Consider the following 25,870-nt stretch of genomic DNA (forward strand, 5'->3'; position numbering starts at 1 on the left):
TGTACACTGGGACGATTCTAACTGAAACATCCTCCCACGTAAGCAAGCTACGCAAACCAGCCAATAAGATGCCATGTTGAGTAGGCGAAGGCAAGGCAAAAAATAAAACCAAAAACCCATTGGCTTAACAATAAAGTGGCAAGGGGAATCACCAATATAACCCTGTTACAGAAGCAAATATTACCTACAGGCTGTGGTGCATCCACTACCATATCTTCACTAGCATCACTTGTTTTCTTCATTATTTTAATTGCCTCCGCATCGGAGATTGGATTGACCTCTCACACTTTTGCCACCTCAATCTCCTTCACCCTTACTGGGCCTTCCAGGAACTCAGGATCATGATCCCCACCTCAATCTCCTTCACCCTTACAGGGCCTTCCAGGAACTCAGGATCATGATCCCCACCTCAATCTCCTTCACCCTTACAGGGCCTTCCAGGAACTCAGGATCATGATCCCCACCTCAATCTCCTTCACCCTTACAGGGCCTTCCAGGAACTCAGGATTATGATCCCTACCACAATTGCAACACTGTTCTTCAGTATACTCTGTCCGTCTGCACACACTTGAAATATGGCCAAATCCTTTACAATTCTTACTGCAGTGGTTTGGGGATGAAAGCTCTTACAGCGTAGCTTCCCATGCGTAGGTATTTGCTCTTTATCAAAAAAACAACAGGACATGTGGTGTCAGGAAAATAACCTCTCACTCAACGTCAACAAAACAAAAAAGATGATCGTGGACTTCAGGAAACAGTAGAGGGAGCACCCCCGTATCCACATGGACTGGACAGCAGTGGAGAAGGTAGGAAGTTCCTCGGCATACATATCACTGACAAACTGAAATGGTCCACCCACACAGACAGCATGGTAAAGAAGGCGCAACAGCACCTCTTCAACCTCAGGAGGCTGAAGAAACTTGGCTTGTCACTTCAAACCCTCACAAACTTTTACAGAAGCACAATTGAGAGCATCCTGTTGGGCTGTATCTCCGCCTGGTACGGCAACTGCACCGCTCACAACCGCATGGCTCTCCAGAGGGGGGTACGGTCTGCACAATACATCACCGGGGGCAAACCTCCAGGACACCTACAGCACCTGATGTCACAGGAAGGCCAAAAAGATCATTAAGGACAACAACCACCCGAGCCACTGACTGTTCACCCCGCTACCATCCAGAAGGCGAGGTCAGTACAGGTGCATCAAAGCTGGGACCGAGAGACTGAAAAACAGCTTCTTCCTCAAGCTTCTACCTCATCAGACTGTTAAATAGCCATCACTAGCACAGAGAGGCTGCTGCCTACATAAACAGATTTGAAATCATTAGCCACTTTAATAAATGGAACACTAGTCACTTTAATAATGTCACTTTAATAATGTTTACATATTTTTCATAACTCATCTCATATGTATATACTATATTCTATACTAGCTACTGTATCTTAGTCTGTGCCGCTCTGACATTGCTCATCCATATATTTAGATATTCTTAATTCCATTCCTTTACTTAGATTTGTGTGTATTAGGTATTTGTTGAGAAATTGTTAGATATTACTTGTTAGATATTGCTGCACTGTCGAAAATAGAACCACAAGCATTTCGCTACACCCACAATAACATCTGCTAAACAAGTGTATGTGACCAATACAATTTGATTTGATTTGTATAAATTATTTTGAAAATCAACTGCTGCACCGAAACTTTTATTTTGAAAGGATATCACCGCACTACGTATTGTTGGTGACTTTACACGTGCAGTAGGGTCGCAGTTGTGAAATGTCTAGCGACGTTCGGACTCGGAGGGTTTTACCGCTGCACTCCCTCACTGACCAATACAATAATGTTCTCGCCCCCCACACACACACTAATCCAATGAAATGACAGATTTCACGAAACACACACACACACACACACACACACACACACACACACTGATCCAATAAAAATGTAATTCTGCAACATTGTTTAGTTTTAAATGTGACACGTCCAATCAGATAATACAGATCTTCTTCTGACAGCTAGCTTGATTGACAGCTAACTATGCAGGTGTGTTCTGCAGACATTGCTCATGTGGATAGTTAGCTGTAATTTAACTCATGTAGGCTAGCTGTCAGAGACACACTGAGAGAATTCAGATGATCAAAATATCCGCCAGATAGGCGACTTGCGCGAACAATCGAAATGTTCGGGCAGAGATCACTTGTTTTCTGAAAGAAACGCAGCGCTCTCCGCTCGCTCATAAAAGCGATCCAACACTTTGCCTCTGGAAAGCCAGCGGACCTCTCTGCATGATAAAGCTCCTGCTGGTTTTCGCTCTCCATATGTAGACCTTACCGTGAAATGCTTACTTGCAAGCCCTTAACCAACAATGCAGTTCAAGAAATATAGTTAATAAAACATTTACTAAATAAACTAAAGTAAAAAAAATCCATGAATCAAAAAGTAACACTAGAAATGTACATAACAATAACGAGGCTATATACAGGGGAGGGGGCACAATCGATTTGAACAGAGGGACAAAGTGGATGCCTTCAAGATTAAGTTTACCGTTTGGGCAAATCATGTTTTAACGGGAGGATTGACATGTTTCCCAATGCTGATTTCGAAATTCAGAATCTGATCAACAAAGCGCACAGCGACACACTAAAAAAAACGTTAAATAGCTTCTTGTCAAACTACTGGGTAAGTTTTGCAACTCTTTCCCTGAGGAGAACAGGAGACAAGATGACTGGATACGGGACCCTTTCGAGTTGAGATGGGAAGCGTCACGTTGCCAAGCAACGAATAGGCTCTTCTGGTGGAGCTGTCGTTAGATCGCGGACTGAGCATGCGCTTTCCGGAAATTACACTGCCAAAGTCCTGGAGCAGCGTAATGGGTGAGTATCCTGCTCTCGCCCGTCATGCAATCAGAATCCTGCTACCCTTCAGCACAACCTATCTGTGTGAAAGTGGCTTCTCTGCTGCCATGCTGAAAACTAAAATCAGAAACTAACTGGACAGCCAGCATGACCTCCGAGTTGCCCTGTCAACCAGACTTCAATTAACTTATTTAACTAAAGAAACACCCCAGCTTTCCCACTGATAGGCCACACACACACACACACACACACACACACACACACACACACACACACACACACACACACACACACACACAGGACTGGTACATGTTACTGTTCTTTAACACTACTGTTATGTGTTACTTACTGTTCATTAACATTATTGGACTGTTATGTGTTACTTACTGTTCATTAACATTACTGGCCTGTTATGTGTTACTTACTGTTCATTAACATTACTGGCCTGTTATGTGTTACTTACTGTTCATTAACATTACTGGCCTGTTATGTGTTACTTACTGTTCATTAACATTACTGGCCTGTTATGTGTTACTTACTGTTCATTAACATTACTGGCCTGTTATGTGTTACTTACTGTTCATTAACATTATTGGACTGTTACGTGTTACTTACTGTTCATTAACATTACTGGCCTGTTATGTGTTACTTACTGTTCATTAACATTACTGGCCTGTTATGTGTTACTTACTGTTCATTAACATTACTGGCCTGTTATGTGTTACTTACTGTTCATTAACATTACTGGACTGTTATGTGTTACTTACTGTTCATTAACATTACTGGCCTGTTATGTGTTACTTACTGTTCATTAACATTACTGGCCTGTTATGTGTTACTTACTGTTCATTAACATTATTGGACTGTTACGTGTTACTTACTGTTCATTAACATTACTGGCCTGTTATGTGTTACTTACTGTTCATTAACATTACTGGCCTGTTATGTGTTACTTACTGTTCATTAACATTACTGGCCTGTTATGTGTTACTTACTGTTCATTAACATTACTGGCCTGTTATGTGTTACTTACTGTTCATTAACATTACTGGCCTGTTATGTGTTACTTACTGTTCATTAACATTACTGGCCTGTTATGTGTTACTTACTGTTCATTAACATTACTGGCCTGTTATGTGTTACTTACTGTTCATTAACATTACTGGCCTGTTATGTGTTACTTACTGTTCATTAACATTACTGGCCTGTTATGTGTTACTTACTGTTCATTAACATTACTGGCCTGTTATGTGTTACTTACTGTTCATTAACATTACTGGCCTGGTATGTGTTACTTACTGTTCATTAACATTACTGGCCTGTTATGTGTTACTTACTGTTCATTAACATTACTGGCCTGTTATGTGTTACTTACTGTTCATTAACATTACTGGCCTGTTATGTGTTACTTACTGTTCATTAACATTACTGGCCTGTTATGTGTTACTTACTGTTCATTAACATTACTGGCCTGTTATGTGTTACTTACTGTTCATTAACATTACTGGCCTGTTATGTGTTACTTACTGTTCATTAACATTACTGGACTGTTATGTGTTACTTACTGTTCATTAACATTACTGGCCTGTTATGTGTTACTTACTGTTCATTAACATTACTGGCCTGTTATGTGTTACTTACTGTTCATTAACATTACTGGCCTGTTATGTGTTACTTACTGTTCATTAACATTACTGGCCTGGTATGTGTTACTTACTGTTCATTAACATTACTGGCCTGTTATGTGTTACTTACTGTTCATTAACATTACTGGCCTGTTATGTGTTACTTACTGTTCATTAACATTACTGGCCTGTTATGTGTTACTTACTGTTCATTAACATTACTGGCCTGTTATGTGTTACTTACTGTTCATTAACATTACTGGCCTGTTATGTGTTACTTACTGTTCATTAACATTACTGGCCTGTTATGTGTTACTTACTGTTCATTAACATTACTGGCCTGTTATGTGTTACTTACTGTTCATTAACATTACTGGCCTGTTATGTGTTACTTACTGTTCATTAACATTACTGGCCTGTTTTGATGTCATGTTCTGAGTCTGATCATTTATTACATCCCATTCCTGAACCGGTCGCCTAATTAAATGGCTTATTCTCTTGAATTGATAATACATGTGTTCTCAGTTAATATGGCTGTGTAGCCTAATGACTTTCTTTAATACCATAATTGAGAACAGTCTATTTTGCAAATGAAACCTGCCCAAGAAGGCAGCTGCAATACAACACTATAAAATGTTATCATCAACAGTCCATAATAATGTGTCGCGACTCAATTGTCATTGTCAAATTTGGGTCCCCAGGCAAAACCAGTTTAGAATCGCTGTCTTAGATCAAAGTTTTGCCCAACACGTCGCCTGGTGGCAGTATTATTAGGGTAAACGCCGTAAAATGAATAATGGCGCCATCTGGCGGCCGGTTGGGCTAATCAAAGTTATTTTTGCTATTAGGCTACTCGAAAAAGTTGGACTGAATTTGAATGAGGATAGCTAGTACTGTACATAATGTTGTCTTATTTGGGGAGTATTTGTCAGCATATCTTACCATAAGCATTTTTTTTTGTTCAGTCCCCCCATTTTAGTAGACTGGGTGCCAGTGTGTCTGCTCTGTTGTCAAATGTTCTATCTATATCGATGCTTCCTCTCCTTACCATATTTGGTTAGAAGTGAAAGTTCACTGGCAGGGCAGAGGGAAACGATGGAGCAAGATAAAACTGGGTCAACAACATTCTGCTTATTTTTCTCACAAATCAGGAAACATCTAATCTCTATACAGGGTTCTGTTCCAAAAACAATAGTTTGTTACGAACAGAGTCCACTAAGTTTTCTAGACCTGACTCATTGTCAATCTTTCAAAAAATGAAGTTGTTTAGAAGGAAATGCCAGTTAAACCCCTCCCTGGTTGTAGTATTTTTGGTGACCAGTAGATGGTGCTGATACTACATGACAAGACAAAAGTGTGAGGCACAAGTATACAGCGAGTCACAGTTTCCTCAGCAGTCCGGAATATATTTACGCCTCTTATTCCCCATCGCTGTCTGTTATGTCTACTTATATCAGAACATGTTAGACTATTATTCAAACATAAATGACCTAACTATAGATGGCACCAGACCACAGTGCGTGTTGTTGGTCTTGTCTACACTGGTAATCTTACCCAGGGTGGGTATAAGGCTCGATAGGGATAAAGATAATGTATGGCGAACAGTATACATTTATGTAGCCTATACGGGAAGACCACCCCTTCGCCGCTACACTGGCCCTAAGTCTGCTACTCTCTGAACTACAAACTAGTACACTACACCAGACATGAGTCTGCTACACCTCCAACCCCAAAACCTCTTCACTGTCAGAGGCAGCTACAATCATGTATACTTGACTTACTTTGACTCATTGAGGAGCATGGGTCATCTGACAAAAGCTTCCTCCAGTGTGCTCGGTGTTATGAGGTTTTCTTCACTTCTTTCAAGGACATTCTTGCTTCCTTCAGCTCTTCTTTATTCATGTATACATATCAGGCCAAATTCAGATGTCCGACTCAGAGGGCAAAAAGGCTAAATGCATCTCGAAGTGAACCAGTAATCCTTAATAAATGATTTAATGAGATTGTGTCCATTTTTTTCTGAATAATAACTTTATTGAGGACGTTTTGTTCATGAACTGGCTTAATCAGTGTATATACAATGAATCAAAAATAGATTACAGAATTATAATCATTGTCATCACACCTGTTTGTGTGAATAAATATTATCATGTGACAATGATAAAAAGAGAGTTTGAATGGTGATGCATTCTCCTATAGAAGAAGCTATATTATTTTAGGCAAATACATTGCATCAGTTTTTGAGAATCCCCAGTCCACAACAGTGACGTCTTAAGCTTTAACCTTCCCTGGTTTTCATCACAAAACTAATGGCACTAGAACTTATATACGCTTTGCCATGGACTTTTTCAGAGATTTGCCAATCCAATATCATTCATGAATACCTTTCAATCAGCATGTTGAAGACACACATACAATTGTGAACAAAGTGAATGACAAGAAATGAAATGACTTTTTCTTTGCATTACTACATCTCTATTTTATGATCCATATGAAATCAACAATGTAATAACTTCAGATGAACCAATGCAGTATCATTAATATACATAATATGAACATTGCTTAATAAGGGCCTTCATTTTAAGGCACATTCAGATGTTTTAATCATAGGAGGTTGCATAAAAAAAGAGGTTTGTTTCCATGTTTTTGAGAGGGTCAACTTTACAATTTGCAGCTATTGTACAAAAAAATTGAAAAGATGTTTAAATTGTCCATTGTATTTGAAAGGTTTAAGAGTCCAAGTCATGATATCCCTCCAATCATCACTTGAACAATCTAGCTCTTTTGTGGTATGCCTTGCCTCAAAATAAAAATTCCCTACAAGCTGTGGGAAAATGTGTTGTATTTACACATTCAATTTTTTTGGACTAGATACAAACTCAGCTTTCCCATTTGTGAGGTTCCACATTGGACTGACGTCTTTAGGGTTTGATCATCTCAGGATAAAAACTGTACAAACACCGTTGATAGGCCATTGCTGTTGAAGCTCTACAAAAATAATCATGTTTTCCAGTCTTTGCAGTGATGGCCAATGTGGGCTGGGCAGAGACATGTTCAGCAGACAGAGGGAAAGGTGGTGGAGGCAAGCGGAGTGAGGTGTAAGGGGGGGGGGGGTTACTGAGGAGTGCAGACAAACTTCCACAAGGCAAACCATCTTGAGACCAGACCTGTCAATGCTGAAACACGTAGTTGTGCCTCTAGATGGAAACTTCATACTCTCTTGTGTCCTGTGAAATGAGGACATAGTTCTGAATTAGGGACAAGCTTGTACACAAGAAGGTATAGTGAGACAGAAGTAGAGTAGATCATATTCCTACTATGATCACAAAGGCCATTCCTCTTTTTGTGAACGAGCCATGTGATAACAGACATCTGTTTGTAGACTATGATAGGGATATCACAGGGATACGTTTAGTGTCTGGAAGTGGTTAGCCCAAACGGTGAGGCTTTTCCCTTTTCACCTGAGAGAGTGGACAATGACTTTAAATTGTCTATACATACACACCATTGTCCATACATACAATTCACATACATACAGTATATTTATTTATATTCCATTGCTCATTCTGATATTTCTTTTTAGCTTTTAGATTATGTGTGTATTGTATTGATAATTATTGTTGGAGCCAAAAACATAAGCATTTTGCTGCAATTGCGATAACATCTGCAAAACTGTGTATGCGACCAATAAACTTTGACTCTATTTTTTATTTGATTTGAGAGGTTTGTACCTCTCCTCTGACCCATTTAAATGTACTCAACCTACTGTGGGCTTTAGTTCAATAAGCTCACAGTGTGCAATAGGTTCAGGCTGCAGAATCAGAGTGTGGAATTGATGAAGACTGATTGACACAGACTTGGTCTCACCTCGTTGTTCTTCAGGAGTGCAGTCACGAAAGGATAGAGAAACAAACAGGCAGAGAGACAATTGTTAGTTATCTGAAAGCATGAGCATGAAAGCATCAGACCTGGGGAAACTATTTGACATCTTGCAAGTACTATTTGAACCCATGTCTGAACAATGTCATAGCACAAAAATAAAGCTATGCTTTGTCAAATGAACTAGGAAACCTTTTGTTTGCATCAGGTGTAATGAAATGGCCCTTGTCAATGACTGAAGGTGAACGGAGTATAGATTTACACCCCTCAAACCTATTTCTATAACATCACCTAACGGTAAATTAGATTTGGTGAATGAACCTGCAATATGGCAAACCAGATGGTGCTTTAAGTGCATCATCTCAGACACGGATGACAGCGCCTGATTTCAACCTTTTGGGGGGCTTACTAATTCCAACAGGCATCTCTGTATCAGAACGTACCGTAGTCTCTGTTTTGTAGAGGGAGTTGTCGAAGGTGGACTCTCCTGGGATGTGGTCATATGGTAAGGAGGTGGACATGGGAAGACACAGAGGCTTCCCCTGAACCCTAGAGAACACACACACACGCAGTGGCTTTTTAAAAATGTTGTTACGTTATAGCCTTATTCTAAAATGGATAAAACCTTATTTACATCACTATTCAGACCCTTTGCTAAGAGACTTGAAATTGAGTTCAGGTGCACCCTGTTTCCATTGATCATCCTTGAGATGTTTCTACAACTTGATTGGAGTCCACCTGTGGTAAATTCAATTCATTGGAAATGATTTGGAAAGGCACACACCTGTCTATATAAGGTCCCACAGTTGACAGTGCATTCTTAAATGGAAGAAGTTTGGAACCACCAAGACTCTTCCTAGAGCTGGCCGCCCAGCCAAACGAGCAATCGGGAGAGAAGGGCCTTGGTCAGGGAGGTGACCAAGAACCTGATGGTCACTCTAACAGAGCTCGAGAGTTCCTTTGCGGAGATGGGAGAACCTTCCAGAAGGACAGCCATCTCTGCAGCACTCCACCAATCAGGCTTTTATGATAGAGTGGCCAGACAGAAGCCACTCCTCAGTAAAAGGCACATGACAGCCTGCTTGGGGTTTGCCAAAAGGCACCTACAGTAAAGACATCTTAGACCATGAGGAACAAAATTCTCTGGTTTGATGAAACCAATATTGTACTCCTTGGCCTGAATGCCAAGTTTCAAGTCTAGAGGAAACCTGGCACCATCCCTACGGTGAAGCATGGTGGTGGCAGCATCATGCTGTGGGGATGTTTTCAGAGGCAGGAACTGGGAGACTAGTCAGGATCGAGGAAAAGATGAATGGAGCAAAGTACAGAGAGATCCTTGATGAAAACTTTCTCCAGAGCGCACAGGACCTCAGACTGGGGCGAAGGTTCACATTCAAACAGGACAACGACCCTAAGCACACAGCCAAGACAATGCAGGAGTGGCTTTGGACAAGTCTCTGAATGTCCTTGAGTGGCCCAGCCAGAACCCGGATTTGAACCCGAGCTAACGTCTCTGGAGACCTGAAAGCTGTGCAGCAAAGCTCCCCATCCAACCCGACAGAGCTTGAGAGGATCTGCAGAGAAGAATGGGAGAAACTCCCCAAATACAGGTGTGCCATGCTTGTAGTGTCATAACCAAGAAAACTATGCTGTAATCGCTGCCAAAGGTTCTTCAACAAAGTACTGAGTAAAGGGTCTAAATATTTATTTTATTTGTAATGCATTATCAAACATTTCTAAAAACCTGTTTTTGCTTTGTCATTATGGGGTATTCTGTGTAGCTTGATGAGGGAAAAAACATTTAATACATTTTAGAATAAGGCTGTAACGTAACAAAATGTGGAAAAAGTCAAGGGGCCTGAATACTCTCCGAAGGCACTGTAGTGTCACAAGGGCAGCATAGTATACTTACAACATTATTACCGAACCTAGCTGGTCTATAGCTATTGATTAGTTTCAGTGCTTGACTTGGGCAGGAGCTCACCGAGTACCAGCACCTCAAATGTTCTACTGCTCGAGCTCCAAATTATTGTGGAGCTCCTGCACCCAAATATAAACAGTATCGGCACCCAAAATCTGTACCGGCACCTATTTTCAGTCCAAGACAACCCTTGTACTATGGATGATGATAGCTTTCATACTTTCAAAGTATATTTTTTTATTTATATAAAGTAAGAATACTAAACCTACTTAGAGAAGTAGAGGTAGATCCCGATGATGAAGACCATGATGAGGGCCACTGGTATAAAGACTGTTAGAGCTATGTTGGCTCGCTCCATGATGTAGTCTGCACTGGCAGCTGGTGAGCAGAGAGGTAGAGGAATCAACAGGGACACACTCAAGTGGTATGATAACCTAAAGATGCACACTTCAATGTAGCACACTTGAAGTTGCTGTGAAGTGCTGTATTTTTTTTTTTTTATTTGGTCTTGACTTGATATTTTAATTTGAAAGATCTAGCGATTACTGTGCAGACTTGACGGCACTTACCGTCTAACCTGCGTTCATTTATTAACTCCATTGAGGAGGCTGTAAAGAAATGGAGAACATCAGAACACAGATGTTAAAATATACAGACAGATATATTGTTCATCATGAACTACTGAACAATGCCCGAGTGAACTACACACAGGGGAGTATGTGTCTGCAGTTCCTACCTCCGCAGACAGGGGGTAGGCTGCTCCACTGTGACGGGTGTCCAGGGACACAGCGGAGGACAGGCTCCCCCAGCAGCTCATGGCCTCTGAGGCAGGAGAAGCGCAGCGTCTCCCCGGCCTGGTAGAGAGGCTTCTCTGAGATCTGGGTGCTGTAAGACGGGGTGCCAGGGTTCCTGCAAGGCTCATAGGTCACCGCTGAGAGAGGAGTGGACAGGACACACACAGTCGACATCATATAATGTATTTTTGTAAACAGCTAGTAGAACTCTTGGTGTATTGTATGAATTGGAAACACTGCCAATCCAGCTAGCACATAACGTTCTGAGAACCATTTCTTAGAGCTTGGTGAGAGTGTGGTTGTCCTATGGTTATTTTGCATACAACCTTCCCACAATATTCTGTGAATGGTGCAGGATACCCAGCTAGCACATAACGTTCTGAAAACCAGGTGGAAATTGTAGTACTTCAGCATAAGGTTTCCTCATGGTTCTATTTAAAGTAATGCTCTCAAATTGTTCAGAATTGTTAAGAAACGTTTTTCTATGAGAATTGTAGTACTGCAGCATAACGTTTTGTGCCGGTTTCCTCATGGTTCTATTTAAAGTCATGTTCTCCAAACTTTATAATAGTTTGCCTAATTTCAATTCTGTGAAAAAACAAGCACTGTATCGTGTAGAGAATCATTGAGTTTCATTTTTGCATCTTTTACTTTTGCACACCAGCTTCAAACAGCTGAAAATACAATAGTTTTGGTTATTGAAAAGGTATTTCACAGCGGTTTAGATGGTACAGTGATTCTCTACACTCTGAGTACTTGTTTTGTCACATACTGAAATTATTAGAATTAGAACTATTCAAATTTTGGTGGAGCGATTCCTGCATTTTGCACCTTTAATGAGGTGCTTATTTCTTTTGAAATAGAGTCTGTTTGAATAGTCTAAAATGAACAGCTTTGTATGAGTTAAAAAAAGTGCCCCTGTGACAACAATTTTGAACCCCCTTGTGGCCCCCCTAAATGTGGAGTATGAAATAATTTTTACATAACACATTTTTGCTATCATTCTTTTTTTTACATCCATTATTAGACAGTGGCAACGATGATGATTATGAACATGGTCTTTTGCCTGCTAATGCCTGCAATGCAGTGAAGAAAACGATATGACAACAATAATGTCTAATGTAACTGGCCCCAGCTTGGCCCCCCCAGTTGAAATGGTCTAGAACGTCTAATGTACAACTGGCCCCAGCTTGGCCCCCCCAGTTGAAATGGTCTAGAACCGCCACTGTATATATAGTGTTATTGACTGTACGTTTGTTTATTCCATGTGTAACCCTGTCTTGTTGTTTGTGTCACACTACTTTGCTTTATCTTGGCCAGGTCGCAGTTGTAAACGAGAACGTATTCTCAACTGGCCTACCTGGTTTAAATAAAGGTGAAATAAAAAAATAGATATATTACAAAAAAATCGATTTGTGCCCGATGCCGCCCCTCATCTGATTCTCCGCTGGGCGCGCAATATAAATTGTGCCTATAGGCTATTTAGTGTGGTCTCAATCAAATGATCCATAGGCTATGAAGTGCATGTTTGGAGAAGCACAGAGCAAAGTTCTATTTCTAAGGTAGCTGCTGGGATGGTGTAAATAAAACCAGGCTGTTTTACACACTACAATGGATGTTCCACCCCTGAGCCCTGGCCTGCTCTGCTCTTGTTGATCAAACAACGTTTTGTGTTGTGTAGGGCTATGGTGACAGTTCAGGAGAGAAGAAGGCTTCTTCTGATTAGGCCTAGTCCAAAAATGCACTATCTTGCGTACAGACTAGCCTATAGCCCATGTTCTGTTCAGTTTGAGAAGCAGAGCGCGATGGCCGGAGGTCAAATTTGATAGCTTGCTACTACTATAATTTATTTGAATAAAAACAATGTTTCTTGCCCATGATGTATTTATGAGAGTTATTGACCTCACAATAATCCAGATTCACGTAACGTGCATTGTGGTGATGAAGCAGCACCCGCGGCACAATCAATCACAAATGGAAAGCTCATGGTGCTGTAAGTAGGCAAATTCAAGTAGACATAATTTATTTAATAAACCGTCTTCATTTTAATTAGACTTCACTAACAACAAGAGGGCTTTGTGTTGAAGCCTATTTCTTTGACAGACAATTAGGCTATTGTGTGTCGGTCAATTCCTCCACCAACCATGCACTCTTTAAATAGCCTACCTCCGTGTCAGTGAAGGGCTGTTAAATTAAAACCCAAGACTGAGAGGGTATGCCATAGGCCTAGTTTTATTAAAGAAAATTGCAAAAAGCACAGGCTTACCCCTTGTAAGTTGAAGATTTTGAAGAAAATAAAACAGATCTGATTATATAAAGTCTCTATAACAGCGCTTTGGTCAGCAATGCTTTATGCTAGAGAAACAAGCTGCAAAATACCCGGGAAAGACTATACTTTACTTGGGAAGTAATCTAATTCTGTCACTATCAATTGATTAAGCTATTCACTTCCTGTACAATAGAATATGTTTAAACCCAGACAGCTTTTAAGGAAACACTTGTGACCTTCTCTCGTTGGGTAAAGCAATGGAAGAAAAGTAGCCAGCATTTTTCTGCGTCAGTAGGTCTACTCTGTCTGGGGTGGAATGGTGGGCTTAAATTATGAAAGTAGCCTACCATGCTCAGACTCCTAATGAAGTCACCGATTTAATTATTTGCAAACAAGATTTGGCATTGGAGAAATATGATAAGATGAACACATAGCCCTATCTCTCTGTCCATTCTTAGCCTATCATTTTGGTAATTTGTGTGGTATTAAAATAATATTCCGCTAATGGGTAAAATACCGTAGGATTGCATGAAATGTTTATAAAAGGCTTTTTTTTAATCAGACCTGCAAATACGATGATAGTATTGCATGAATCTATCTTTCTACCCCTACTCTGTCCATGGTGGTCTGCAAACCCACGACCTTCTGGCCCGCATCCTTGTGCGCTATCAACATTTCTGCATTGCCATCTACTGTTTACAGGATGAAGAACAGTTTCTAAAACTGCATATCTAAGGCTTTGCTCTGTCCAGGAAGTGAGGGTAAACAGTAGACATGTCCTCTGCTATCCACTTTGTTTTAATTATTATTTTGGTTATAGAAGAGGGTCACTTGTTTTTTGTTTTTTTCAAGAGTTCAGTGAGGGTTTAGGTAAAATATATTTTGCTGAAGGGAGGGTCATCCATTTTCAATTCAGAGAATTCAGATTTTCTCCATGTAACCCTTATTATAAATAACAATCACTCCCTAAACAAATTCCTTTACATGTGTCCTATCTCTGCTTGGAGTTAAACGGTTAACCCAAACTAAGCTAGTTGTGTTATTAAAAGTCTTATTGAAACATATTCTCATAATGTTATTTAATTACCTTCAAATAACCTATAATTTCTGTTCTCAGAACATAAATAAAACCTCCAAGGAAAACATTCAGGGAAACATAACAAAACGTTCTCAGAACCTCCCTGCAACCTAAAAATGTATGTTCCCAGAACAGGTGAAATTTCCACTTCTGTTCTCAGAACGTTTAAAAAAATGATGTTTTACCAGCTTTGTTCCCAGAACCAATGGGAAATCAAAAACGTATATACCCACAATGTCCAAGGAACCATGTGCTTGCTGGGAAGTGTGTATGATGGAGATGTTTTAGCAGGCTGAAGTCCAGGGGGTACGTACAGCCACATTTGGGTAGCCTCTCGCTCCATGTAGGTCCGGAGGAGCCGTGGTTGTAGCAGGAGAGCAGGCTGTTTCCAGAGAGGGTGTAGCCCTTGTTACAGATGTATTGGATGGTGGAACCTACAGTGAAACGCGGGCTGGACATCACCCTGCGACTGTGTTCCACAGTACCTGGGTCGGCACACGACAGCACTGACACACACACACACACACACACAAACACACACACAGAAAAAAACAGAGCTTTACTCATGTGCAGGGAATACAATTAGTTATTTAAAAAAAAATCATTAGCAGTTGTCAATGCTTATTTGTGGTTATCCGATGGGGCCAGAGTGGTGCCTGGACCTTTATCTAATTAAAGCCTGCAGACACAAACCCACCGAGCTGGAAAATAAAGAGATCATCTCTGTGTCTCAGTCCCACACAACATCAAACCATGAACCCAATCCTGGGCCTAGTAGGACAAGGGTCGGCATGGTAACAATGTTCACGTGACAGACGTCCAAATGAGTCTCCAAACCCCTGTGTCTTGTTACAGGTCAGTGATGCCGTGCTTGTCACAGTGTGGGACGTGACCAGGACCAAGGACTCTGTCACACTATCCTGTCTCTACTCCGCAGCATCCAGGTCGTCTGGATAGAACAGGAGTAATGTGTGGAGGAGTTGGAACACAGAACCTACTCAACTCACTGATACATGGGTCTATACAGAAAAAAAGGTTGTGTTGTCAGAAAAGCTTTTACCCATCAGTCTCTGGTCTAGCCTGTCCTTAACTGAAACTGCTTCTCACACCTAAAATGCACCTTCTGTGTGCCAGTGTGTGTGTGGTAGTTACCTCTCTCACAGCTGGGCAGGTCTCCACTCCAGGTCAGGTCCCACTGGCACATGAGCAGCTCTGTACCCACCAGCTGGAAACCTGGGTAGCACTGGTAGGTGACCACCGTGCCATGGACCAGCTCAGGGTGGGAGGTGCTCTTCCAGCCGTTGGTGATCTCTGGGAGCTCTGGACACGTGTCGTTACGAGGCACCTCTGTATCCATGAACGAGGGAGAGAGAAAGGAAGCCAGAGAAAAAGGCACTGACTTCACAGAGCTTGAGTGGTGTGGTTTTGCATTCAAATGAATGAACCTCAGGACAAACACAATAGAGGACATCCATTTTGTAGGAATTTCAATCTAGTGTGACAAGTGCCATGCAATGGGAGGTCTGTCTGCCAGGCAGCCTGGCGGTGCCCGTTCTAGCCACAGCAGAAGCCAGAGAGGGCAGGGCACCCTGCAGACGAGGCTAATGTGGACAAACACACGCAGTAATTGTGTTTGGGTCTCTGACGGGCACAATACCAGACAGCTGCACCACTTGGCTGGGCCTTGCTTTCCATCTCTGTCAGAGGCATGAACAGACTATAAATCTCTCTCTCTCTCTGACTTTTCTCTCTTTCTCTGCCTTCCCTTTGTCCCTCTCTCGCTTCTCTCTTTCGCTCACTCTTCTCTCTCCATTCTCTCTCCCAGTCATCAGTATTCTGCTGCCTCCTCTTTCTCCCTCTCTCTACATGGAATTCATTACGTCTTATCAGATGTCTGCTTTATGGGTTGGCTCCGCTCCGGTGTCGTGACGACCGTGCTGATGGAAGGGGCCCCTTCCTTTTTATGTTTAAGAGAGTCTCCTCCTCCTGAACCCTCTAGAACTCTCCTCCTCCTTACTCATCTCCTCTCTTCACTGCCCTTCTGTCTCTTTAACTCTTTAATTCTGTTCACACTCTCTCCTAACTCACTCCGGGGCCTTACCGAAGAAGTGCACCACAAAGCCGTTGCCGTAGCCATAGATGTTGGTGGCCGGGTCAGACTGAAACTGGATGGTGACGTCGGCCATGGAGGTGTAGATTTTGAAGTGTGGCCGTGAGCCGCCATACTGGCCCAGCACCGTAGCAGTCAGGTCATCTCCATCATAGAACGTCAGCAGATCGTTCTTCCCTATGTTGAGGCTGGAGCACAAAGACAGAAGGAAAATATATTTTGCCATGCACAATGAATTGGTTTTCATGCACACTCTCACATCACTAGCTCATTTGACATATAGTTTCTTTGTCATTGTTTTCTGTATCTGTTTTAAAAACTTGAAAGCATCCTCACTAAAGTACGTTTCTTGCTTTGAGACGTTCCGTTTAAATTTTCCATTTACTTTGGAGCACCATAGCTCTACTGAAAAGAAAGTGACAAAACCATGTGGTAATTTATCACATAAAAAAAAAAAAAAAACACCTGTTTTAAATGTGTTACCTGAGACAGAGCCCTCTGCTTAAGCACCAGGACAGGATGTAAAGTAGGGAGGAAATCACACTCCGCCAGAATAGGGAAGTGACCTGTTACTCTTTCCTGTCTCAAATTAATCACAAGTGGCTCCTGATAAAACTCATTAGAACGCAAGCAACTGAACTATTAATCACTTTGGAGCCTAACAGAAAAAAATCCTGCAAAATCTGAACGATAAAGAGATTTGGTTCTGTAATACAGTCGTGTATCAGTAGTTGTCCCGCTCGTCGGAAAGGACGGACCAAGGCACAGCGTGAGTTGAGTTCCACATCTTTAATATACAGTGAAACTAAGAAGGCAACAAACATGTAATGAACGTGAAGTCGTAGTGCTCAACACACTAACACAAAAACAATATCCCACAATGCAGGTGGGAACAGGGACTCCTTAAGTATGATCCCCAATTAGAGACAACGATAATCAGCTGCCTCTAATTGGGAACCATACTCAAACCCAAACATAGAAATATAATTGACTAGAACACCCCCTAGTCACGCCCTGACCTGCTACACCATAGAGAACCAAGGGCTCTCTATGGTCAGGGCGTGACAGTAGTGTATTGTATGACATGAATAACAGAGAGAGTGTAAAAATGTCTCAATCTCATCAACTTGTTTGCACTCTGTAAACGGAGTTCAGAATCAAGACATTAAAGATATGATGCACATACGACTTGGCAAAGATCAGGTGTATCAGACTATTTAAATGTCAGTACAGCTTAGCCTACCCACTGGGCACAGACGTGAATTCAACGTCTATTCCACTTTGGTTCAACTTAATTTCATTGAAATGATGTAGAAACAACATTGATTCAACCAGTGTGTGCCCAGTGGGTATTTTCTGCTGATGCATCTGTATTACAGCTCCAGAAAAAGCTAAACCTGCAGTAATTAATTGACACCTGAAAATGCATCTCACCTCAACAGAGCGGGACAGATTGAGAAATTGTATCAGCTTGCATTAAATTTGTTGTGATGAAGTTAAACAAGCCTTTGCATAGCTGTGCTGCCGTATCTGCAGCGGAAATTAATCATGCTTTCTATTGTGTGGCAGTGATTTGATTTAGTGTAATTTAAACACAGGCTCAGATTGACTCAGCCCACAGGCCCAGCTGCCTGCCACCATGTTCCTTCAGAATGCATTATCTCAGACAACTCCTCATCTGCAACGGCATTTTCTATTCTCCACCTCTGAGAGAACTTGACATTCATGTCCAGCACAAGTAAAATATAAGTACCACCTGCCCGTTTCTAGCTAGTTTGAGCAAAATGAATACCAATCAATACAAATCACACTTCGATTAAACGCAGTCATTTGTGAGTCATGATGGCTGCTCAATGATCATTAGAATCCTCTCCTTTCATCTCACCCCTGCACCTCTTAATTCCCACAGACTAACCTGAATGAATGTTCTGATGGAATATCCCATTTCTAATCCACTCCTCTCTGGCTTGTGAGATCTTGGCTGGACGGAGATCCAGATCCACTGCCCTTCACTCCGCCTCAACTCCCAGTGCTAGGCTAACATATCCAGACAAGCAGGCTCAGAGTCAACACAGTTATCAGCAATACTAGTGATGAAATAAGTCAATGAGTTCTCCTGACAACTTCCAGCCCTGGGGAGACAAACCTAATCAAGGTATAAGTGCTATAACTAATATTTGATGCATCAATGCATGAAATATCCTGTCGCTCTTCTCACTAAATTCTCACCAAAGGCAAAATACACTTTAATGGCAGCCAATATGGAAACTACCAAAATCACTGTCTGTCTTTCACATCATATTTGACTTGCAAACTATTTCCTCCCTTATTAACGCCATAGGACTGCTGGGGTGGTGTATACAGTGTGTGTATATTGGTATGTACGTGAATGTATGCATGCATGTGTACAAATTATTTACATGAACTAGAACTGCCAAAAGTCACATGCATGGGTGTTTGTGTGCAGGTGTATATTCAGAATGTGTATTTCTGATAATCATCAAGGCAGAGACACAGCTAAATCCCATTCCCATACACTCCTAAACACTATTTAGGCGTTGGAGCACTCCGTCAACATTTGGAGCATCTGAACTTAGGCTGCTGAACTACACCCCAGGTGTACCATCCTCCACACCTGCATGTGGTTCACAGCCCCTCCTCCTGCACCTGAGCCCTTAACGGGCACCTAGCTAGCCCTCCTGGTTGGTTGGGATGAACCAGTCGTCATTAGAAGGGCCCCTGAATGAGTGTCTCAGCCGTCATTAGGGCCCCTGGTCCTGTGTGATTGTGGGAGCGGTGAACAGGACGCTGGGCGGTGATGAATGATTATAGAGGAATGAGAGTGTTCTCATTACCGTGGTAAAGTGTTCCTAAACCCTGGTAATGAGCTTCAGGAAGGCACACCGTGCAATTGTGTTCCAGAACACTGGCATGACTAGTGGGCCAGGAGGGAGGCATCAGACATGGACCATGCGGGTTCATGGCACGAGAGTCTGTGTGTTCAGATTATCAGTGACTGGACTCAAAGCATAATCACTCCTTGTGCAGCACTGGTTTCATCACTATGATCAGAGACTGAATGCTTTCCCTGAGGATGTAGTGAAGGATAACAGTGGTTTGAGTGATGCCTTTAAACTGAGATTTCAGATGTTAGGTTCTCATATTTCCCCTTGTTCAGCATATGCTGAAATTGATGTTCACATCAAAACTGAAGGAAATGGCAAGGAAATCCTGTAGATTATCCTTAGATAGCTCTCTCTCTGTCTCACTCACATGCACACGCAAGCTGAATTCTCATCAATGCTCCGAGGTTGAGCTGAACGCGCTTCATCGTTGTCCCTGAAAGTCATATCTGCCCAAATCGCTTCACCTCTATATGAATAGGAAATTAATTATGTTGACAGCTTCTTGTACCAAACATGGGGGATGCCATTTATTACAATGCCTCAGAATGTACAACCACAGCTGAGACGTTCCGAAGAGAGAGAGAAGAGCAAGAGAGACAACATATGCAAATGAGCCAGTTCTTAATTAAGGAAGCCAAATGATTGTACGCATGGTTAATCTATCAGGGTCTGACACAGCAGGGTCTTCTGTTCCCAGCCTTCACCTGACATCACTATCACGGAAAACACTCACTCCTCTCCCCTGCTCTGCTCAACCTATCTGATTCAGCAGAACACACACCACCTCTGTCCGAACCCCCGTTAAATAATTAGTTTCCGCTCCAGTTGGTAATTAACCTTTGTCTGCTGGTACTTATGTGTCCCATCCAAGAGCAAGATATTATTTTATCTTCAGCCCTTTTCTCTTTCATTTGTTTAACCAGTCACAGTGGGGTACTTCTTTGCACTGGCAGTTTCTGTTTGAAGTCAGGCCTGTGTTTGTACATCAGCTGTAAAGCTTCTCCTAATGATCTGAGTGCAGAGATGTGCTGCAGAGCTCATGCGCGGGTAAAGATTCTTAGAAAGGTTAGAGCTACTCTGTGGTGGGGCATCCTCCACTTGAACTGCTATGGGGAGGGGAATGTGATGCCAGGACGTTGCTAAAAGGGTTCCCATAGCTAACATCCTTCTTCTGCATCTGTGTAACATGTTATATCTTTTGTTCAGGAGAATCTAGTGTAGAACGTAAGAGCTAGTTAAGATACGTACATTTGGATGTCTAGCATGATCCTCCTGTCTTCCTCCACGTGAATCCCCCAGATGCAGTCCTGGCCGCTATCGTAGGCCTCTGGCCAGTTAGGAGACAGGACCACTCCAGCAGAGTCAGTCATCTCTCCACTGCAAACAGCTGTGACACACACACACACACACACACACACACACACACACACACACACACACACACACACACACACACACACACACACACACTAAGCAAAAATACTCTGTGCAACAATATCATACGGCTCATTTCCTACACAGAACAAAAACACACAGCATACCTCTGCAGGCGGGCTCAGTCTCGTTCCACTGGGGGTTGTTGTGGTCCATGCACTCAATGATGACAGAGCCCTGCTCCAGGGTGTAGCCAGGGTCACAGGTGAACTCTACCACTGTCCCCACTGCCCACGTGCTGTCATTACTGGTGAAGTTACCGTACTTGACGTACGGCTCATAGCAGTGGCCCACTGCAAACGCTATGAAGGAGAGGATATGTGGATCAATCACAGAAAAAAGGCCAGACTGTGTCACTGAGCCCCATGTCTGCCATGCAGTGGGCCATTGACTTTGCCCATTAGCTTGCCTCCTATCAGGGACGGAGCAGACCCAGAGGTTAATTTTATTGGAGGTCTGTTGCGTCAACCCACTGACTGACATGTAATGGTTCAAATCAGGGTGAGAGGAACACTATTAAATCAGTTACACCCTGTGTCAGATTGATGAGGGGTAATGCTGTTAAAGACAACCCACACAAGGTCCATTAGAATAAGCAGCGCTGCTCTCTCACAGCGTAATCCCATTTGCTACAGTAAATTGAAGCCCTAATCAGATTAAATTGATCTGATTGGATAATGACTCCAAGCTCTGAACAGCCCTTTGAAAAGGCACCTATAAGAAGGAGTTGCCACACGTAGAGAGGATGACTGGGCATGAGCGTGGAGAAAAATTAAACATTTGAGAGTTTGTAGCTAAACTAATTAGAGCAGAGGACTTTAATTGATTCTTATGTTTGACTTATTTCCATTCCAATTATTTAGAGGAGGGAAAGATGAGGAGAGGGCCTGAGGCAGTCTTTTGTTTATACAAGTCTGCAGGGCATGATGCGTTTCATAAACAACAGGTTTTAGCGCCACCCATTTTACACTGCTGGAGTGTGTGAGGGAAGTTTGAGTGTCCTTGAGTACGCTTTCCAGAGACGTGAAGACTTGTGTTAGATCCCCATGCCTGGTCTTGTGGCACACAGGGAACCTACGTTCTAACCACTGTTCCTTCTCATTTTTGGGGGCACTGAGCAAATCTGAGGTCTTCTGAGTGGAAACTTGAATGTTGGGAGAATTTTGTCCAACTTCCGGCGCGAGTTTACAATGAACACTGAGGCTGTACCCTTACAGTTTTAGACGGTAGCCAATAGGCTATTGTGGCTATTTGAGCATAATGTAGGACTACCAACAAAACCAATGGAGCAAATCCCATAACATTTTCACATGGAAATAGCTTTTGATTTCTATGATATATCCTATATGTGGTGTTCAATGCAGGCATACATTGCATGAGACTTTTAAAAACGGTTTTACATTATGAAGGGCTTGACATTAATTAATGATATGACTTGGTCTGTAACACAATGGGCCAAATAGGTGACTGTAAATTGCATTGTATTGTATGATGCAAGAAACCACTTTACAAAGTAAAATATACAATTATTACCATACAGAGAATTAGACAATGTAGGCTACCCTTCTGCCTATTGGTTTATTTGCATATCTCAAAATGTATTTGCATGTCTCAAAATACAACACTGCCCCTTCAATTAATTAAGACATAAGCGTTTTACCTGACTGGCTTTTCAAAAACAGCTTGAAATGTAGCCGACACGTTTTGTGCTCTTGCAGGAATCTCTTAATCAGTAACTCCCCATTGCTGACCTATACTTATCTATAACTGGGCTAATAACTCAATAACTAGCAAAGAATATCTACAAATGTGCACACATGCGACTCTGATCTTAAACTGATCTGAAAAGCGTTTTCACACGTGGTGGGCTACCCCCGCCAAAAGCATTCTACTCCGTTGCGCTCTAACTCTGTCTATAACAAAACCACAGACTCAATCTTGTAAAGTTTGATTTCTTTTGGGGCTGATATAATGTTGATTCGATCACAGAAAAAACAGTGATCTATATATTGCAAACTCAATGAAGTTCAATCTCTTGCGTCTTTGCGCAGCATGGCGTTTCTTCTGCGTGGCAGTCATGGAGGAAGTGCGTGGGCGTGCACGCACGCAGTTTAAAGTGGTTGGTTCTAACCCAGTCAGTAACATTGGTGTCATGACCTGGATGGGTCTCTGTGAGATGGAGAAGGTCAAAGGGGGGTCAGCTGTAACCGAGACCTGAAGAGTTGCGTTAGCTCCCATGGGGATGTGTCTACCTTGGTATCTGATGGCGATGCCGGTGGAAGTGCCTGTTCCGTCAGTGGTGAGCTCTATGAAGAGGGATCTGGAGGTGCTCACCAGGCCCTCGTTGGGCAGGTACTCTACCTCATATGAGTCATACATCGGAGGAGAGTCAATGTTCTTCCCATTTTTGATCAGAAGCCTGAAAGAGAAATTAGAAACCAATCAGTACCTGGTTGGATTTCTAAGACCTCGTGATATGCATTGTGGGCACATTTTCAGAGTTAACTCAGCCACCTGGACAGAAGTCCCTAATGAGATGATGCAACAGGAAGGAAAATTATACAGTATTAAAGCATTGGGCTGGACTGTTCTGCACAAATGGCATCATTCAGTACAGTTGAGCAGTTAGCCTACTGACCAGATTAAAAGTATATTTGTTATTGTCTCCAGACACAGCTGCTACCGCTCATAAAAACAACCTTATATTAACTCAAATAAGCGTGTCCTTGTCAATTCAATTAATTCACTTGAAGCACCTTCTTGTGAAGTGTTATATTGCCTTACAAACATTCACAACAGCTTATAGATGCCATCATAGAGCATTAAGACTCCAATAAGGAACATGAATAGACAGTCAAAAAACAAAGTAGGAAGGTGATTGAAGTGAAATGTATCCGATTATTTCAGTATTTCTCTCTCTCTCCTTCCCTCTCTCACCATTTTCTCAAAATTGGATTTCCGTTCTGACACAGAGACACAGATGTTCCACTGAATCTCTATCTCAGATGATGAGGCAATGCCCTGAAGTGTAGCAGAGGAATGGACTGGTAATATGACATGTGTGACAACAGAACCATGAGCCTGCAGTGAGAATCATGTCCAACTGTCACAGAGACAGCAGTAAGACTCTGTTGGCTGCTTGTTGAATGATTATTAAACTCAAGTGAACACTTAGAACTGGATAGTGTACTGGAGTAGAGCCCTAAGGTCAGGACACTATAGCAGACTTGGGTTCAGACAGTATTTTCTTTCTTTTAAAGCTATGTACTTTATTGAGTTAGCCTGGTGCAATACAACCAATGGAATAGCCCTCTAAGTGCAAACCCCACTCATCTGGCACCCAAGACACGCTTAATCGAAGGTCAAAATATTTGGAAGAAAATGAACACTGTTTGAACCCAGGTCTGACTGAACACTGTAGTGAAGTAAACCCCCTGACTGACACCACACCTGTCATCGTCCTCTGCCAGGGCCACCTTCTCAAAGTGGACGTGCACTCGCTGTTCCTCTGGGGCCTCCAGCAGCCAATGGCATGTCAGGTTGTTGCTGTAGTTGCTAGGGAAACCGGGTGACACAATGCGTCCAACCGTGGCATTCCGGACAATGCCACCACAAGCAGCTGGGATGCCCATGGAGAATGAAGTAGGAATGGGAGGAGAGAAGGAAGATGGGATAGATGGGAGGAGAGGAGAGAAAGAAGATGGGAGGAGGAGAGAAAGAAGATGGGAGGAGGAGAGAAAGAAGATGGGAGGAGGAGAGAAGGAAGATGGGAGAAGAGGAGAAAGAAGATGGGAGGTGGAGAGAAAGAAGATGGGAGGAGGAGAGAAGGAAGATGGAAGGAGGGGAGAAAGAAGATGAGAGGTGGAGAGAAGGAAGATGGGAGGAGAGGAGAAAGAAGATGGGAGGTGGAGAGAAAGAAGATGGGAGGAGGAGAGAAGGAAGATGGAAGGAGGAGAGAAAGAAGATGAGAGGAGGAGAGAAAGAAGATGGGAGGTGGAGAGAAAGAAGATGGGAGGAGGAGAGAAGGAAGATGGAAGGGGGAGAGAAAGAAGATGAGAGGAGGAGAGAAAGAAGATGGGAGGTGGAGAGAAAGAAGATGGGAGGAGGAGAGAAGGAAGATGGAAGGAGGAGAGAAAGAAGATGGGAGAGGTAGAGAAAGAAGATTGGAGGCGGAGAGAAAGAAGATGGGGAGGAGAGAAGGAAGATGGGAGGAGGAGGAGAGAAGGAGGATGGGATAGAGAGAAGAAGGATGGGAGGAGAGGAGTGAAGGAAGATGGGGGAGGAGGAGGAGAAAAGGAGGATGAGGAGAGAAGGAAGATGGGAGGAGAGGAGAGGAGAGAAGGAGGATGGGAGGAGGAGGAGAGAAGGAGAATGGGAGGAGGAGGAGAGGAGGATAGGATGGAGAGAAGGAGGAAGATGGGATAGATGGGAGGAGAGAAGGAGGATGAGATTGGAGAAGAGACGAAGTAGAGATAGAGGTATTTTAGTCTGGGAAAAACATTTGCTTAAATCCCAGTCAAACAGAATGTGTAACGACAGAGAATACCCTGGGAAACAATGATTATAGATTAACCATGAGAACACAATGAGTGGAGGTGGTGAGTAAGAGCAAGCTCTGAGTTTGTGTAAAGGGAATAAAAGAGAGAAGTGGGTCTGGTATTGATATCAGTGTATCACAACAGACGAGGTGAAGGTCAGCTAGGTAGACACAACGCTTAATTAAAGCCTCAGCCCTAACCTTCCCTGTGGCACTCTGGCCTGCCATCAGTAATCACACCCTGCAGACACCATGCTGTGGGACCACTGTCTGACACACACACACACACACACACACACACACACACACACACACACACACACACACACACACACACACACACACACACACACACACACACACACACACACACACACACACACACACACACACACACAGTTTAAAATGGTTTGTTTGGTCACCCAGTATAAGGAGAGAGAATCCTTACACTCTCTCTC

General features: G+C 42.6%; 1 protein-coding gene across 2 annotated transcripts in view; it reads right to left on the minus strand.

Annotated features, from left to right (window-relative positions):
• Nucleotides 1-6,385: 6,385 nt before the first annotated feature.
• The window catches only part of LOC115206470 (seizure protein 6), a 136,012-nt gene continuing 116,527 nt past the window's right edge, over nt 6,386-25,870 (minus strand). For both annotated transcript variants that reach the window (XM_029773505.1, XM_029773506.1), the window contains exons 6-18: nt 24,326-24,494; nt 23,128-23,294; nt 20,983-21,177; nt 20,690-20,828; nt 16,527-16,723; nt 15,578-15,772; nt 14,740-14,931; nt 11,021-11,215; nt 10,854-10,892; nt 10,554-10,662; nt 8,807-8,912; nt 8,352-8,360; nt 6,386-7,711 (exon numbers count right to left, since the gene is read on the minus strand). In XM_029773505.1, coding sequence (XP_029629365.1) covers nt 7,682-7,711; nt 8,352-8,360; nt 8,807-8,912; nt 10,554-10,662; nt 10,854-10,892; nt 11,021-11,215; nt 14,740-14,931; nt 15,578-15,772; nt 16,527-16,723; nt 20,690-20,828; nt 20,983-21,177; nt 23,128-23,294; nt 24,326-24,494 — 1,742 coding nt within the window. In that variant the 3' untranslated portion in view covers nt 6,386-7,681. The remainder of the gene's footprint in view (nt 7,712-8,351; nt 8,361-8,806; nt 8,913-10,553; nt 10,663-10,853; nt 10,893-11,020; nt 11,216-14,739; nt 14,932-15,577; nt 15,773-16,526; nt 16,724-20,689; nt 20,829-20,982; nt 21,178-23,127; nt 23,295-24,325; nt 24,495-25,870) is intronic.

This window comes from Salmo trutta, chromosome 13 (assembly GCF_901001165.1).
Source record: "Salmo trutta chromosome 13, fSalTru1.1, whole genome shotgun sequence".
Lineage (NCBI taxonomy): Eukaryota > Metazoa > Chordata > Actinopteri > Salmoniformes > Salmonidae > Salmo > Salmo trutta.